We start from the raw sequence: 17,713 nt of genomic DNA, 5'->3' as shown, positions 1-17,713 counted from the left end.
TCTGTAAAACACCTGACAGGACTTGATCCACACACCGTACTTCATAAACACCACAATTCCTTCCCCCCCAATTTTCTTATTTATTGCCTCTTCTCGGCCTCAAGTTTGGTGAGTGAGAACCATCCACTGCTGCAGTCTATAATTTCCTAATGTAATTTCCCACTCTTCAGAATAATTGTGGCTCACAGTATTTATTTTCTCCCTTCCTGCCAACTGAGATACAACCTCCATTCACTTGCCCTAAGACAAAAGGTTTTGTGGCTTCCAGCTGTGAAGACCAGATCTCACTGAGACAAACAACTGCTGTTATCTTAGGGAAAAAGACAAACCAGCCAACAATGAGCAATCCATGTAAGCCTTGCTCTTAACACACTCATTAAAAAGAATTTTGAAATTGAGGTTGGAAATCATCTGACAACTCAATGCCTAAATGTTGTGGGGAGCATGTTCATAAAAATTCTTCTAGTAACAAATGTGTTCATCTCCCCTTTGATATGTATCCCAGCCTGTGATTCACTGGAACATGCCTGCACCTACAGAAGATAGTTCAACTTTCGATTGTAAAATTTTAATGTTGAAAAACAGCCCGAAGTCTAGGTCAACACTCTGCCAAGAATTCACTTGAAACAACTGTTGAAAACCATAAAATTCTTGGTCAAATATGTTTTTCTATCGAATATGGCATTTGATAGACCCACTTTGTAGAATATGGGGACTTTTCAATTTAGATTCACATAGATATATTGAAAAGAACGCATTGCATATTTTTTTTCAAATGACTCAAAATTTTTTTAATTGACGCTGTATTATGCAATACATTTGAAACTATAATCTTTGGTGATGATTCCATGCAGCATTTTCATAATTTCTTTTTTTATTATTATTATTATACTTTAAGTTTTAGGGTACATGTGCACAACCTGCAGGTTTGTTACATATGTATACATGTGCCATGTTGGTGTGCTGCACCCATTAACTCGTCATTTAGCATTAGGTATATTTCCTAATGCTATCCCTCCCCCCTCCCCCCACCCCACAACAGTCCCCAGAGTCCGATGTTCCCCTTCCTGTGTCCCTGTGTTCTCATTGTTCAGTTCCCACCTATGAGTGAGAACACGCGGTGTTTGGTTTTTTGTCATTGCGATAGTTTGCCGAGAATGATGGTTTCCAGCTTCATCCATGTCCCTACAAAGGACATGAACTCATCATTTTTTATGGCTGCATAGTATTCCATGGTGTATTTGTGCCACATTTTCTTAATCTAGTCTATCCTTGTCGGACATAAACCACTTATTGCAAATTACATGCTTTTTATACATAATACATGCAGAAGAAATGCAACGTGATGCAATATAGCCAAATTTGATTGTGGCGTGAACCATAAAAATTGGAAATCCCTTTTCTTCTTTTCCCATGGTCCACCATGAAGCAGTAAGGTTAGGGTACAGAAGCAGGTAATTTGGGTACTTTTAAGGGGATTTGAAGAAGCATATACACTTCCTGTGTTAAGGTAATTCTTTTTAACTAGTTTGGGACAACTGACTAAACACCAATAACTATTATAAAACTGTAGTGTTTAAAAATTTTCTGAACTTAAATATTCCAGTTACTACACAATTTAATTTCACTCTCTAATTAGACATATGCTGTCTGTTGAATTCTGTCAGATTTGGAATTTATAGTTTCAGCTGGATTTAAACTAGACTATAGCAGGAAAGAAAAAGAATTCATTTATATGCATGTGAGTGGGGGGTTAGAGGAATCTTAATCTTTCTGAATGGGAAAATGTATGCAGTCATTTCTTTTCATCTCAGCGCCTTTGAGTGAATTTGCTTTTGTCTAAAGTGAAAAGAGAAACAGCTCATTTTTCCATTGTCATAATAGTGCAGTGATTCAGCAAAATGTAACTGATTATCCTGAACCCACAAGGCTAGAGTTAGAAAGAGTAGCCAAATTGCTACCTCCAGCTACTTCCAGCTCAGTCCCATCACTATATCCAGCAGCTCACCTTTCATCTGGCTCTGGAAATTTGGGGATCATTAAAAATCAGCCAGCTCACTTTTCTCTTAGGATTTTGTGACTCCTGTTTGATTGGTTCATTGTTAATTCTGATTAATAAGAATTTAAATTCCCAACTTCCAGAAGACTACTTTTCCTTTTAAAAAGGTTGTAACTGATTTGCTTTTGGCTTATTCATTTAGATTCAGGGATTCTTCTCCATTAAAATAAATAAATTTTGAATATCCCTTATATTAAGATGGGTTGCTGAATGCCCACTTTCTTTCATTACATTCAACTGGCATATTGATACATTCATATGGGCAGGAACTCCAAGGGAGAAAAAAGGAGAAAACAAGTTTTCTCCAAGGAGAAAACATGTGCCAGTCCCTGAAAATATGTCTTTCCCAGCACCTTAGGTTTTAGAAGAATGACTATGAAAAATCTCTATTTTGTGCTGACAGATAAATTTAATGATAGTTACTCGATTGTATATATTGGAAAGTGGTTCCTGAATTAACTCTGGATCAGTAGTCCTGGAGTTGGAGAGCTAAGGAAGGATGTTTTCAGAATTCTAAACATTTCTCTTTAATTTGAGTAGAATGCAGAGGAGATGATTTGCTACTCCACAGCAATTTCAGAAAAGTATTTTTCATTTCTAACAGAACCCTACCAGGGGTCATTTGCCAAAGAGCCAACCACGCTTGTTGGTATTTCATTGGCTACTTTAGCAGGGTAGAGGGAAGTTAAAAAAAGAAAAAAAATTATCCAATGGAACTCCATCTGCTCTGACCTCTCAAGGAGAGTATATTCCTTCAATGGAATTTGAGTTGTGATCTTACTTCCTATATGCTGTTGTCAAATCCAAAGGGGCTGAAATCGATCTGAGCTTTTGCAAACTTGACCCTGTCTCCAGAGCTGTGGGACTTGAAGTCTACATGTTCCCAGATCCCTAAGGCACCCTTTATAGCTTCAGATGCATTTCACATATATAATGAGAAAATACCTGCTATTTGCACAGTGACTACATATTCCCCCCTCAAAATAATCAACACACGGGGTCTGATAATTCTGAAGACTATGAAATAGAAGATTTGAAAATAGAGTTGTCTCAGAAATTCCAGGATAGTGGTCAGAGTTGTTATGTGCTAGGCAAGGAACTGGATCTTTTTATATAAGCTATCACCTCAAATCCTTAGAATAAGTGTATAAAATAGGTTGGATTATATAACTCACAAGAGAACTGAACTCGTACTGAGAGTGATATATTCAAGCCATCACATACAGGTTGAGTTGTTGGTTGCACCACAATGTCATGCTGCCTCTTTTGTGGTTTAGGGTTCCACATCACATAGATTCTTGGTATAAATAATGATGTTCCAGGGTAAGAAGTGGCCAGGGAAGTGAACATGTGGATCAAAAACTGAGATGCAGCACTATGGTCTTACTGGTCTTAAGTGTGACATTTCCAGAGGGGTAAATATACCTTTAGCAATTGTAAAGTTTATGGTAGAACTGGGGGTCATGTCATGGCTCCATTTGTTCTGTGACAGAGTAAAAATTATATTTTCTTAGCAGAAGAAATTTACTATTTCATCCAAATATTTTGTGCTATGGCTTTTTCCGCTGGGAAAGAATCTTAGATTAACAACCTTTAGTTTCTCAAGCTGATCTGAAAATTCGCTGCCTTGTCCATGCATTTGAGATACTTTTGAGAGACAGAATTTTAGAGTTACTTTACAGATGATGCTTTTGCTTAAACTCTGCTTTTGATCAATTCTCTCCAGGTTCTACCCTAAAGAGACCCAATGTAGACAGATAGAAATGGCAGTAGAGAACCAGGAAGGAAAAAGGGTTATATTTGTTAATATTATCAGTTGAGGATGTCTTTAACAGACTTTGAAAGCAGGATATTGATAGCACTGTCAAAGAAGTTTCAAATTAATATAAAGTAATAAGTTTTGAGAGGTAACCAGGTAAGAGCCAAAGAATGACACAAGCCCTGCTAACTTGGGAATCTGAGATGCATAAACAATTGTGATGGAAGGAGAATTGTTTGCGGACATAGATAAATCCCTCTTCACCTTTCCTTTTCCATCCTCTCTAACCTTGACACACAAATGCAGCCAGCACACTATTGCTGTTGGAATATTGAGTTCAGATAACATATCCAGACATGTAAACAAGAGTTTAATTGTGTGTAGAATTTTGTTTAAATTATGGACCATATCTGGAATTTAAAACTCTTTAAATATAAATTTCCAGAAAAATTTTCGGAGGTACACGTGTGAGTTCCAGCCATCATAGTAGAATAGCTACTTTGTGGTGACTTACTGAACAGACACATTCCAGTAAGATCCCCATTTGTACCAGGGCAGAATACCAGCTGCTATCCTGTCTTCTCAACAAAGGACTCTTGTGTTTAAACAAAAACTAAGTACTGTATGCCCAGCAGCAGAAGGGAGTCTGAGCAGTGATGTCAAAGTATACCATGATGTCACCACAATTCACAAAGAATTACAGTTAATGCCATGTGAAGTGAGGCCAAATTCAACACTTTCCCTCTTGGGTACTTCACAGTCTGAGAGACAGAAGCAAGGCCAGAGGTCAGGCCTTTGTATAATTTTGTTTTGCATTCTCCAGACACCCTAATTTTGGAAGCAGGGGAGGGAGAAGACAGCCTGCTAAAGAACAGTCCCTGACCATCTGCTGAGAATGAATTGTAGTGTCTGTATGCACAAATGTCTATACTAGGATAGTTCTTAGGATTTTTGCTGAAGACTACTAAAGAAACAAATTTCACCAAAAACAATACACAAAAAAATCCAGATGTGTTTAGCAAAAAATTTATGCAAGAATTTGTCCAAGACCCTGAAGTAAATAAGACGAGAACACAATAAATCAGACTGGGAGCACCTGAAGAGTTTTAATAAATGTTAGAAATCAGACTTGCTTATTCTCTTTTTCCCTTTCAGAGTGTTTATCCAGCCATTAGATGGTTTAGATTCTTGACTTCAAGAAAGGCAATATAGGAAAAAATTATTTAAAATGTTTGCAATCTTAGCTCAAATAATAAAGGACAGAAATAGGACTCTTAAAAATTAGCACCTGGCAAAAGTTTATTCCTATGAAACCACGTCCTCCTCTATAATTTAACCACAGAGGCTGCCGAAGTTCCTACCCTTTGGTGGAGGTGGGAGTGTGTAGGTTGGATGCAGAAAGAGTGTGGCTTTGCCCCAGCCAGACCACCAGCCAAAGGGTCGGAGCTCACAAAAGGTAAAGGGAAGAGCCAGGCCAGGGGGTTGCCCAAGCTGAAGTCTATTAGGAAGAGCCAGGAATCAGGAACTCAGTAGATCAAGTACAAAGTGAATCTACAGATCCAGAGTTGGTGTCAGAGTCAGGGCATGAAGCCTGGGGCACTGTGCCTAGCAGGAAAGAAGTCAGAGGGAGGTACACTTGGAATTAATGAGCATTTATGCCCCAAGGCAATTCTGGAGTAGAGGGTGAAGGACCAGAGACATAGCAGGCAAGGTGACAAGTGGAAATTAAACTCTCAGATTACAGTGTTATAAAATGATTTGTCCTTAGAGATCTTTTTCTTTTAGAAAGTGTTCTTTTGGTCTTTGGAACCAGTGGCAGAGAGTTTAAATGGTAGCAGCTGTTATGTTTTAGCTTGAGACAAAGGGGAAAATTCTTTGAAATCGCAATATATCCCTGTCACTTGTGGTGTTGCCTATAGGCCGAATCCATTCATTCATTGAACACATATATTTTAGTTGCTTGCTGTATGCCAGGCACTGTTCTATGTGGACAGTGAACAGGGCATCCAAATATCATTGAAATACGCTTAATAAATATCAATGGAACAGAATAGAGAACCCAGAAATAAGACTGCACACTTACAACTGTCTGATCTTTGACAAAAACAAGCAATGGGGAAAGGATTCCTTATTCAATAAATGGTTCTGGGATAACTGTCTAGCCATATGCAGAAAATTGAAACTGGATCACTTCCTTACACCGTATGCAAAAATTAATTCACGATGGATTAAAGACTTAAGTGTAAAACCTAAAACTATAAAAATCCTGGAAGACAATGTAGGCAATACCATTCTGGACATAGGAACTGGCAAAGATTTCATGATGAAGACGCCAAAACCAACAGAAGCAAAAATTGACAAATGGGATCTAATTAAGCTAACAAACTTCTACACAGCGAAAGAAACTATCATCAGAGTGAACAGACAACCTACAGAATTGGAGAAAATATTTGCAAACTATGCATCTGACAAAGATCTAACATCCAGCATCTATAAGAAATTAAACAAATTTATAAGAAAAAAACAATGCCATTAAAAGATGGGTAAAGGACATGAACAGGCACTTCTCAAAAGAAGACATTTATGTGACCAAAGAGCATATGGAAAAAAAGCTCAACATCACTGATCATTAGAGAAATGCAAACCAAAACCACAATGAGATAGCATTTCACACCAGTCAGAATAGCTATTATTAGAAGGTCAAAAAATAACAGATGCTGGTAAGGTTGTGGGAAAAAAGGAACACTTATACACTGTTGGTGGGAGTGTAAATTAGTTCAGGCATTGTGGAAGACAACATGGCACTTCCTCAAAGACCTAAAGACAGAAATACTATTTGACCCAGTAATCCCATTCCTGGGTGTATACCCAAAGGAATAGAAATTGTTCTGTTATAAAGGCACATGCACATGTATGTTCATTGCAGCACTGTTCACAATAGCAAAGACATGGAATCAACCTAAATGCCCATCAATGATAGACTGGATAAAGGAAATGTGGTAAAGAAACACCATGGAATATTATGCAGCCACAAAAAAGAATGAGATTATGTCCTTTGCAGGGACATGAATGGAGCTGGAGGCCATTATCCTTAACAAACTGACATGAGAACAAAAACAAAAAACAAACAAACAAAAACAAATACTGCATGTTATCACTTATAAGTGGGGGTAAATGACAAGAACACATGAAGACAAAAAGGGGAACAACAGACACTGGTGCCTACTTAAGGGTGAAGGGTGAGAGGAGGGACAGGATCAGAAAAAAACTATTGGGTACTAGGCTTAGTACCTGGGCAATGAAGTAATTTGTACAATATAGCCCACGACACGCATATACCAATGTAACAAAGCTGCACATCATGCACATGTACCTCTGAACTTAAAAGTTAAAAATTAAATATTATGACTGAGGGGAAATACAGCTTTAAATAGTCTGATCAAAGTAGATCTTATTGAGAAGGTATTAATTTTCTCAAATGAAGACTTCAAAGAGTCAGACAACTGCCGTCGAAGTGCCTGAGAAAGAGTGTTACAGCCAGAGGTAGCAACTCAGGGCTGTCCTAAGATGAGAAAGTGTTTGTTGTGTTTGAAGAACAGCAAAGAGGCTGAGCCAGAGGAAGTGAGGTCAGAGAGGTCGTTCACATAGATGCTGTAGGACACTGTGGGCTGTTGTAAGGGTCTGGTGAACCTGCAAGGAAATTTGCTAGTCCTGGCTATGACTGCTAAACCCCAGAAGAGAGAACGCCAGGTGTGGGGAGGATGTGCATCCTCGTTCTGCGTGTCTCTTCATTGCCATCTAAACCTCAAGGGGAACACGGTATCTTATAGACTAGAGAGATGCTCATTGATGACACAGTGCTATTCAGCCTAGACTTCAACTCTGGTGACAACAAATCCTAGTAATGCGATTTGCGGCAAGTTGTGTAATCTTTCTGTTTCAGGTTTATTTTTGTGAAATAGACACAATTGTAGCTAATTTTCAAGGTTATTACAAGAATTGTGTGAGAAGCTATGTATCTAAAAATAGCAAGTTTTGGCAAACACTAGTTGACATTTCCTTCTGTAAGCAGGTTTCCCTCCTGTCTTTCTCCACCTCCGTGCCCCTTTGACCTTTAGTTATACTGATCTTACTCCCTTTCTACTCTCACCTGTTCTGAGGAAATAATCTGATTAAACCCCCTCACCCTAGATTGAGACCAAGCCTACCACCTATATGTATTCGAAATAGCACCATAACAGCCAGCGTAATGCCTTATGCTCAGTTGATTTGGTCTAATTTAAGTATAATCAGCAACTTCATGTGTTACTCCTCCCAAGGGTATTGGAACAACAAACAAAGGACTACACCAGTGGTTCCCAACTTCTTAACACAAAGGAGCCCTTTATTTTTTTTTTCCTATGGGCCTTGTGTTTTGGAAGTTTCCATCTACTCAAAACACTGCATGTATTAAGTAATAATTTGTTTTCCCATTTTATAGCTAAAAGACCTGAGTTTGCAATTAAAAAATAAATACTAAGGGTCAGGATTCAGCTTATTTGTATAATGAGATGATTGGTGTTTTGGTGACCTTATGTAGTTTTATTGCAGATAAATATATTTCCATTAGGCTTTTGGAAATAGTAAACATAGCTCATGGAGCACTGTTACCACCTTTGCGAATTACTGGAGATTCTATTTTCTCATAATGGAAACCTTAGTTGTAAACCAAAAACAAAACAAAAAACAAACAAACAAAAAACCAAGTGTGTAAAAGAGGAAATTTTGGTACCCATAACAAACCATGAGAGAGGTATGTATGCCTGCCTGTGTGGCAGGGGGAGGGGTAGGAGGTGACCGCAGGTGTTGTTGGGGCTGAGCCCCTTCCCCTTCACTTGCTATATGTGCTTCTGAGGCACAGATCACAGATGAAACCATCTGTTCATCCCTGTGCGTGAGTGTAGCTCTAGAGGTAGTGATCTTGATTAGAATATTCAAACTTGTTATTACCACTCACTATTGCCATATAAATATTGTATAGTATGCCTTTTCATGGTTAATGGGCATCCTACTATAATTTATAGTCAAAAAATCTCATGGTGGAATTTTGGTTATGTTATTCACCAGCTATGTGACCTTGGGGAATTTATCTTCTCTGAACCTCAATGTTATAATCTGAACTTGAAATCATTCAAATCTTAAGTTAAATAATATCTATGGATAATTGTCTAAAAGGTAGGCAACCAATTCCTTTCTCTGGTTCTGAAATGGTAAATGGGTTTAGTTTCCTGATTTGACAACTATAGTCTATTGGATTTGGCTTCTAGAGCCCAGTGTCTTTAAGAATCTGGAGCCACATAAAACCTCAGTGACAGAGAGTGCTGCTGCTGATTAGTAATATCTACTGTGGTCCTGGTAGGAGGTATAGCTGCACATGTGCCAGAATTTTGCCAGCCCAGCCCTAAGTACTCCAAAGTCTGCCCTTGGAGTAAATCAGACCATCATAATGCTCTTTACCTGGATGATTTGTTTTGGCTTCTTAAAAATTGCTTTTTTTTTTTGGAGACAAAGTCTCGTTCTGTTGCCCAGGCTGGAGTGGAGTGATGCCATCTCGGCTCACTGCAACCTCTGCCTCCCAGGCTCAAACAATTCTCATTCCTCAGCTTCCTGAGTAGCTGGGGCTACAGGTGTTTGCCACCACACTGGGCTAATTTTATATTTTTAGTAGGGATGGGGTTTTGCCATACTGGCCAGGCTGGTCTCAAACTCGTGGCCTCAAGTGATCCGCCTGCCTTGGCCTCCCAAAGTGTTGGGATTACAGGCATAAGCCACCACACCCAGCATAAAATTTGCTTTTATCAAATGTCCCCTGACCATTAGGCTTCATCAGAGGTTATTAGAGCCACCTCTTTGAAACTGCTTGTATGTATTTGCTCAGATGTTATTGGGACATTGTTATATGACATTGTCTTTCAGAAGACTCACAATTAATGTGTATCTATTATTTTGGTACTTTAATTATGGTGCTCCCGAGTGGTTTTTGATTTATTCATTTATTACACAAATATTCATTGTCTACTATAAAGAACACATTATTGCATACATTTTCTAAAAGATCCAGTAGATTCTCTGACTCTTACAACTGCTCATGTGTTCCTATTTTCTAGGAAGCTCAAATCCAGATGTGACCTCCCCCCACCACATCTAGCAACTGTACAGGACGGCATAGTGTGAATTATGTTTAGTTCTCTCATTTCTAGATTTATCGTTCTTACCTTTGCCTTTTTGCTCCATTCACTCATTTGTTTTTGTAAATTTTATTGTTATTTATATGCTATAAATCTTTTTATTATTTAATGAAAGGTTAAACATAAGCAAATTAATGAATATCTAAATCTTTTGAGGATGAGGTTAGAAATGCACTCCCTCCCCTATTTATTAAAATAATTAGTAAATAAAGGATAATCCATGTAAATCACACTGTTACCCATAAAGTTCTATCTAAATTAAGTAAATATAAATAAGAACAGCTATGGTCAGATTTGCACAGTTTAGTTTTCCATATTTGTCTTTCCCAGTGCTGAAAATAGAAAGCTTTAAAAGTTTCTTACCTCATGATGTTGGATCAAGAAAAGCTTGACATCACTGGCTCAGTATTTGATGCTAGATTGAGTTCCTTATGGGAAACCATTTGAAATGAAGCCATTGTGAACCCATCCTAAGAATGTCAGTCTGAGGCACGATATCTACTTGTGGATTATGTTTATTTATGTTCTCCAAATTATTAGCATGGTGATCTTTCTTTCTCCTGTGGCTACTAATGAAGACATTTTATTATACATATTTCAGTGTCTAGAGAATTTCAGTCTTGCATACTGCCTGTTCTCTTGCTATCAGCTCTGTAAAGTGAAGGAAGAAACCCCTACTGCAGGCCTGATGCCTAAAATCTGCACGACATACTAAGTCTCTGAGCCAACTTGGATTGGATGCTATGATCCTAGTTTATTTATTTATTTTTATTGGCAGGGGGGAGGGGGCTGGGTCGGGGGGCAGTTCTCTCCCTCCCTTTAGTAAATCTGAAAGAAGAATAAAGAAAAATCATCAGTGTTAAGTGTGCTTGCTCAACTCAAAAATAAGACAAGGGGCTGCATATCTTTGTACACATGTATGTATATAAGAGAGGGTACAAAAAGCATACATTTAAGATATGAAAGCAGAACTTGATAACCCACTAGTGGTATCTAAACAATGAAAACACTATTAATTTGGTAAGTTTCAGGGTGCTATTTTGCCTTTCTTTAAATTTTTCTTGGAGCTTCTTACTTTTTTGTTACGTGAGATTAAAATATTGCAAAATAAGCAACACTGTGCAGTGATTCTGGATGAGGATGAGGTCAGACCACTGCATCCAGCTGACACCTCATAGTGGAGTACTAATAAACTCTATTAGACCAAAATATTCAGTTTTCCACTGTTTGCAAAAAAATTTCATGCAGTTGCCAAAGTTATGAGTGGTCATTATCTCACTTAAATGTTTTGTCCAGAATGGGGTGGGTCTGGGAACTCAGTGACCTAAACATTGCCTTCCATGACATTTCTCTAATAATTAACATCGGTGTACTTGGGAAATAGTCTCTGAAAAATAATAGCCCTTTACAGCAATTCTTGTTGATGCATCAGGACAGAGGTTTAGGTTTAGCCTCTTGCTGTCATTTACGGTATGTCTGTTTCTTTGTGTGCACAGTTAAAAACACATGTACATATACATACCTACACACATGCATGCACACATTTTTGCAGACTCGTATGTCAATGGCTGCAGTCTAAGGTCGCCTATCTGTAAACTACATTGAAACTATTAGCAAACCATTATGTGTTTCATCGATTCAGCAGCGTTTATTGTGCATCTCAAATGTCTGATACTGGGCTGAGCAGCAGAAATATCAAGATTAGTAAAACACAGGTTCTCGGGTAGCCCAGGATGTTGTGTGGAGATAGACATGTTAATAAACTCAATGTAAGTTATATAATAATTTGAATTGGGTATACATGGAAAAAAAAAACAAAATAATAGTGGCTTAGACACATAAAAGATTTATTCTCTCACAAAAAATAAAAAGATGTAATCCGTCCAAGTGCGGTTCAGGAAACAGGATCTTTCTCTCTTTCTGCTCTGCCATTCTGAGTACAAGGCTTCCATTCTCAAGATTGTCTTATTTCCAAGATGGCTGCTAGAGCCAGCAGGAAGGTAGGAAGGCAGAGGGCAGAAAAGGCATTCCCCAGCTAAGTCAGCTTCTTTTAAGTAGCCTTCCCAGAAGCCTCACTTCTACTTTTATTTCAGTAATTATGATTTGTTCTCATGACCAATGAGAAATGTATTCTTTTAACTGCATATAATGCTAACCCAGATAAAATTGGGGTCCAGTACAAGAAAAATAAGAGAAGATGGATATTTGATGACAACCAGAAACCTCTGCCACATGGAGGTATGAAGAAACGGCTATGGAAACATACAGCAATAAGGCAGTTACCTCTGGAATCTGGACAGGCTTTCTTGAGCAGACACCTAATTTGGGATTTGAAGGATGAGTAGGAGTTTGCCAAATAAAGAATAGGGAAAGAGTATTCTAGGCAAAAAATAATAGCATGTGCACAGAAGGCCAATTAAGCCCATTTTTGTATTTCTGTTTATTTTTCTCTCTGTTATTAATAGTAGGTCTTAAAGTAACAACTAATTTTAATTAATCTAATAGTTACTCAAAATCAACAGATTAAGATATGTCAAGTATGATTATCCTGATATCCCTGCAAACAATTTTCCACTTGGACCAAAGTAAGAACATTTTATCTGATATAAAGTATTCCACATTTTAAAAATAATTGAGTTAGAAGATTTTGGCATCTTGAAGAGGAATTGATAACAGAGAAAAGGAAGGAAAAAAAATTGTGTCAGGGAGATGTTTGTCTTTTAAATTCTGAAGCTAAACAAAGCCCATTTAAAACTGACTTGGTTCATATCCTGGGGTCCGTAAACCCACACTGATAGCACTAAGTCAGGCGTCTAGCCAAGCTACTCTTAAAGTATGTCACCTCCTATTTAGCTATTCTTAATATTACTGTTGCTTTGGATCTGTGAAGCTGAATTGTTCTTTACTTAAAATGGTTTTGGAACCGTAAGAAATCTTTAGACTTAGAGATTTTCATGATTATCTCCTTTGGCTCCATTAGAGGCATCAGAGTCCGTTAAAAATTTTCCAGAGAAACTTAAATCCTTTGAGAAACCTGAAATTCCTGTAGTTTAAGGAGTAAACCCAGTTAGATTTGGATGCCTGAGAGTGGAAATTCCTGTGCCCAATGCCTGCGCTGTCCTTCCACATGGTCAAGGATCTTGTCAGATTAAGTCCTCTTCAATCCCAAAAACCACAACAATAGTAGAGTCAATAATGCTTTGAATGTTGCCTAAATTAAAACTGTCATGCTTTCTCAAAGGATTTGGTCCCTCCAAGGCAATTAGGTTATCAGTTTTCTGATTTTTTTTTTTTTTTTTTTTTTGGCCAACTTGGTTTTTTGCTTCCTCTCCAATTAGTTAGTATCCAGGCATTTCTAAAGGACATGGTGAACCTCATGTGACACCTCCCTTCCATTGTTAACTCTGACTCTTCATTCACATCTCAGCTCAAAAAAGTCTCTCCCTAAGAGAAATCTTCTCTTGCCTCCCTAACCAAATTGAATTCTTCATATTTTATGCTCTCAGAGTGTCATGTGTCTGTGTTTTATACCTTTTTTCATGATTATCATTTTACACTTATTGCGTGTGATGATTTGGGCACTCTCTCCCTCTGCCACTAGATTGTAAAGTCTCATGAGAGTGGACCCATAGATGCTGAAATTCACCATTGAATGTTGCTCCTAGCACAGTGGCTGGCCCATAGCAGGTCCTCAATAAATATTACCTAACCGGTTAAATGAATTCTTTTATAAATAAAATACTTCTGTAATCCCATTTCACACTGTACTCAGAATATAACAGTGAATACAGAATTGATCAGCTTATGGGCGGGCCCATCTACAGATATGAATTTTGAAAATAATTTTACTGCAGTTATGTAGAAATACACCAAAGAAGTCTTAAGCCAGCACATGCTTGGCACTGCAGGGATGAAATTCGGTTGCTTTCTGAAGTGGCCTCACTGCAGCCTCTGAATAGATTGAGGCAAACTGCTCCTCAGCTACACTGAACCCATAGGGATAGAGCCCATCTGCCTTTGTCCCTGACTTTAGAACTCAGCACCATGTTTTCCTGACATCTTTGCATTTAAAAAAAAATGTACAGTTATTGAAGGGGTTGTTGCTTTTCATCTATTTTTAAAAGACGTTCATTTGCTATTAATGAAAAAACATACATTACCACATTTTAAAAATAGAGTACATATATAATACAATGTTAAATAATTATGTTTTTAAACCTTCATCTAAACATGTGTTTGCAATTATTATTAATAACAGGAATAAAAAAGAAAATCAAGCCTCAATCCTCTGGTCATATTAACAACCAGATTTTTGAAAGGCAAGACAAACTGTGAGGACTTTATGAAGAGAAGCCATAAGTCCCTTCAGTTGTCACTACCATTATTTTATTTTGTCAAAGAGAGTAATTGAAATAGTTTGGGAGTGGAATAAATCTTTCCATATTTGATCTAACTAGAACTGTAAGCCATACAACCTGGCATAGTTTGGATTTGAATTTCTAAGACTCAGATATTAGAAAGTAAAGAGGAAAGACACAAATGGCATTGCCCACATACTTTATAAAAGCCTGTGATGTTGTTAAGCCTGATTTGGACCGGGCATAAATGTTTCACTAGGAGTCTTTAGAACTCAGCTGCTTATTAGCTAAGTGACCTTGGGTAAGACTCATGGCCTCAACTATAGAATGGAGATATCTTACTTGCATGGCTCTTTTGAGAATGAATGAGATATTTGTACTGTGCCTGGTACAGGACAGGATAAGGCAAATGACAGGGTCTTAGTGGTATTCATCCCTGCTGCCCTTCATGCAACCGTCCTCTTCCACACACACACACACACACACACACACACACACACACAGTAAGTTTGTATCTGTTTGCTGATTCTCTCCTCTTTTTTAAGCTGGAGTGCTAGCTAGAAAAGGAAGTATTTTCATTATTACTCAGCAAATATTTTTTGAGGGCCTACAATTGACCAAGCACTGTTCTCACTGCTTGGAATACATTAATTAACCCAATATACAAATCGCCCACCCTTACGCAGCATACGTTCTAACGAACCATGTGGAACATGGAGATCATTTATAAAATGTTTCCTGCTACCATTACCTCTTGGTTGTAGTTTTTGTCATTTGAGTGCATCATAATTATTAACATAGGAGTTATTCTTGAATTAAGGCCCTAAAACATCAATAATTCAGGATCTTCTCATCTCTCTTACTTTCTCCCCATCATTCCCTACCCTGCTCCCTATTCTCTCTCATTCTCTTTCTTTTACCCTTCTTTCTATTTGTATATCTGAACTTTGAAAACATCTTTACCCATGCTACCTTTTTTTCTTTCTTAGCTTGATTTAAATTCCAGTTGAATTCAGTCCCCTTCACGGGGTATGTTTTAGGCCCCTCAGGGATGAAGGGAGGGTTATTTCATGGTGATTGGCCTCATAATGGATTTTGCCATCGGTAGGTGCTTGGTTGAATTACACATCTCTCTTTCTTGTTAGATTGTTGGCTGCGATCACCAGCTGGGAAGCACCGTCAAGGAAGATAACTGTGGGGTCTGCAACGGAGATGGGTCCACCTGCCGGCTGGTCCGAGGGCAGTATAAATCCCAGCTCTCCGCAACCAAATGTAAGACACACAGAGATGGGCGACCTTTGGACTTGTTGACTTATCCTCTCCTGGCTTAGGTCTGGCCCCACTAAACAGCCAGGGAACAACACCTCCACCAAAATGATAATGAACCTGAAAATGTAGAAGGCTTCATGCTCTGGCATGTGAATTAGCTTAGGTGGGACAAGTCAGGTTACCAGCTGCAGTCCCAAAGAGGAAGCCTGTCCTTCTGAGGCACATCAGGAGTGAACCAGACAAGGGGCTACAAATACTTTCTGTACAAACATGAGCTTTGCTGTCCAACATGAGGACAGACTGTATCCCAGCTCCTGCGTGATGTGTAGTGTGCTATGCCTGGTGGAAGATAACGAGGAAAGTGGGAAGATAGCACAAATTCACTCCTGTCACTGTGAAGTCACATGGCCTTCATTTACAAGGTGGTCTTTGGTCAGTACTATAACAAGTCCTTTCAGAATTAATGTAGGGCAGTGATTACGTGACGTTTTGGTTTTTTGGTTTTTGAGTTTTGGTGTTTTGTTTTTGTTTGTTTTTGTTTGTTTGTTTGTTTTTGACTCTCTCATTCTGTTGCCTAGGCTAGAGTGCAATGGGGCAATCTCAGCTCACTGCAACCTCCGCTTCCCGGGTTCAAGTGATTCTCCTGCCTCAACCTTGCAAGTAGCTGGGATTACAGATGCATGCCACCACACCCAGCTAATTTTTGTATTTTTAGTAGAGACAGGGTTTCACCATGTTGGCCAGGCTGGTCTTGAACTCCTGACCTCAAGTGATCCACCCGCCTCAGCCCCCCAAAGTGAGGGATTACAGGCATGAGCCACTGTGCCCAGCCTATATGAAGCTTTTTATTGACCTTTGTGTCCTAATATCTCAATACTAGCAAAAAAAAAAAAAAGTGTACTTATTATACATGTACTTGCTGAGAATTTCACACAATCGTCCCATGTAATTGCTATAACAACCTCATGAGCAAAGTACTATTAATCCCCACGTTATGGATGAGATAACTGAAGCTTAGCCAGATTATGGGACTTGCACAAAGTCACACAGTTGTAATGGAGCCAAGATTTGAGCTCAGAGTCTGATTCCAGAGCCTAAGCACTTACTTGTTTCTCTGGACTGGTCACAGGCCCGCTGATAGTCTCTGTGGTGGGACATTTGCAAAGCAGATAGATGGATCAAGGGAAGGTGCCTCAGATGTCTACCCAGTCAGGTCCTGCTAGGATAGATGGTACAAGTTCTCATGGTACCTACGCCAAAAATGGAGTCATTAATCTGAGGCATTTTATGATACACAGTCTGACAATCATTATTCTGGGCACTGCAGCAGATACAGATAGAAATAAGACAGCCCTTGTATTAAGGACATGCATTTTTAGAATTATTTTGACATTGCTTGGCATATTGTCTCCAGATTTTGCTACTATGCAGAATCCTTCAATAGATCCCTGACTGATTATTTCTTTCCATATGTCTGTCTGGTTTGGGAAATGAGAATGAATATCTTTACTGAATGTGTTTTGTTATCTCTACTTGTTGACTAGCTGGAGGAAAACAATTGACATATGGAGAGTTTGTTGCTTTAAATGGACTTATAGGTCAAGGAAGAAAGGCAGATGCAGTTATTCTGATATGCAGTGGAGGAATATTCTCAGAAGTCCTGAAAAGGCAGCTTGCCAAAGGATTAGCCTCGAGGTAAAAAGAGGAGGCAGAAAGAAAGAATGGGGACTTACAGACACATGAAAAATTGGAGATACCAGTTTAGGGAACTCTGTACATTCTAACTCCCTTGGAAACAGTGGAAAATGTAATTCTGCAAAGAAAAATAAAATAAATTTAAAAGATTCTGGCATATAGAATAAAGAATGAGGTAACTTAGACATTGATATAATACATTCAGGTGAGATTTTTCTTTAGTCATGTGTGTTGGTAGCTTCTTCCATAAGACGAAAAATTTCTAAAGTTAGAAGATGGAAACCAGAAATGGATAGAGGCATAATTCTCTTGTAAATCATGGTTGGATGTTAGAAAAGAGCTACAT

General features: G+C 38.4%; 1 protein-coding gene across 3 annotated transcripts in view; it reads left to right on the top strand.

Annotated features, from left to right (window-relative positions):
* Positions 1–17,713, top strand: part of ADAMTSL1 (ADAMTS like 1) — a 1,021,291-nt gene that overhangs the window by 714,469 nt on the left and 289,109 nt on the right. For all 3 annotated transcript variants that reach the window (XM_034967210.2, XM_063594468.1, XM_003822608.5), the window contains one exon: positions 15,549–15,675. In XM_034967210.2, the coding sequence (XP_034823101.1) occupies positions 15,549–15,675 (127 nt within the window). The remainder of the gene's footprint in view (positions 1–15,548; positions 15,676–17,713) is intronic.

Source organism: Pan paniscus, chromosome 11 (assembly GCF_029289425.2).
Source record: "Pan paniscus chromosome 11, NHGRI_mPanPan1-v2.0_pri, whole genome shotgun sequence".
NCBI classification, from domain to species: Eukaryota; Metazoa; Chordata; class Mammalia; order Primates; family Hominidae; genus Pan; species Pan paniscus.
The sequence above is the reverse complement of the archived record's forward strand: the minus strand, read 5'-3'. Positions and strand labels throughout refer to the sequence as shown.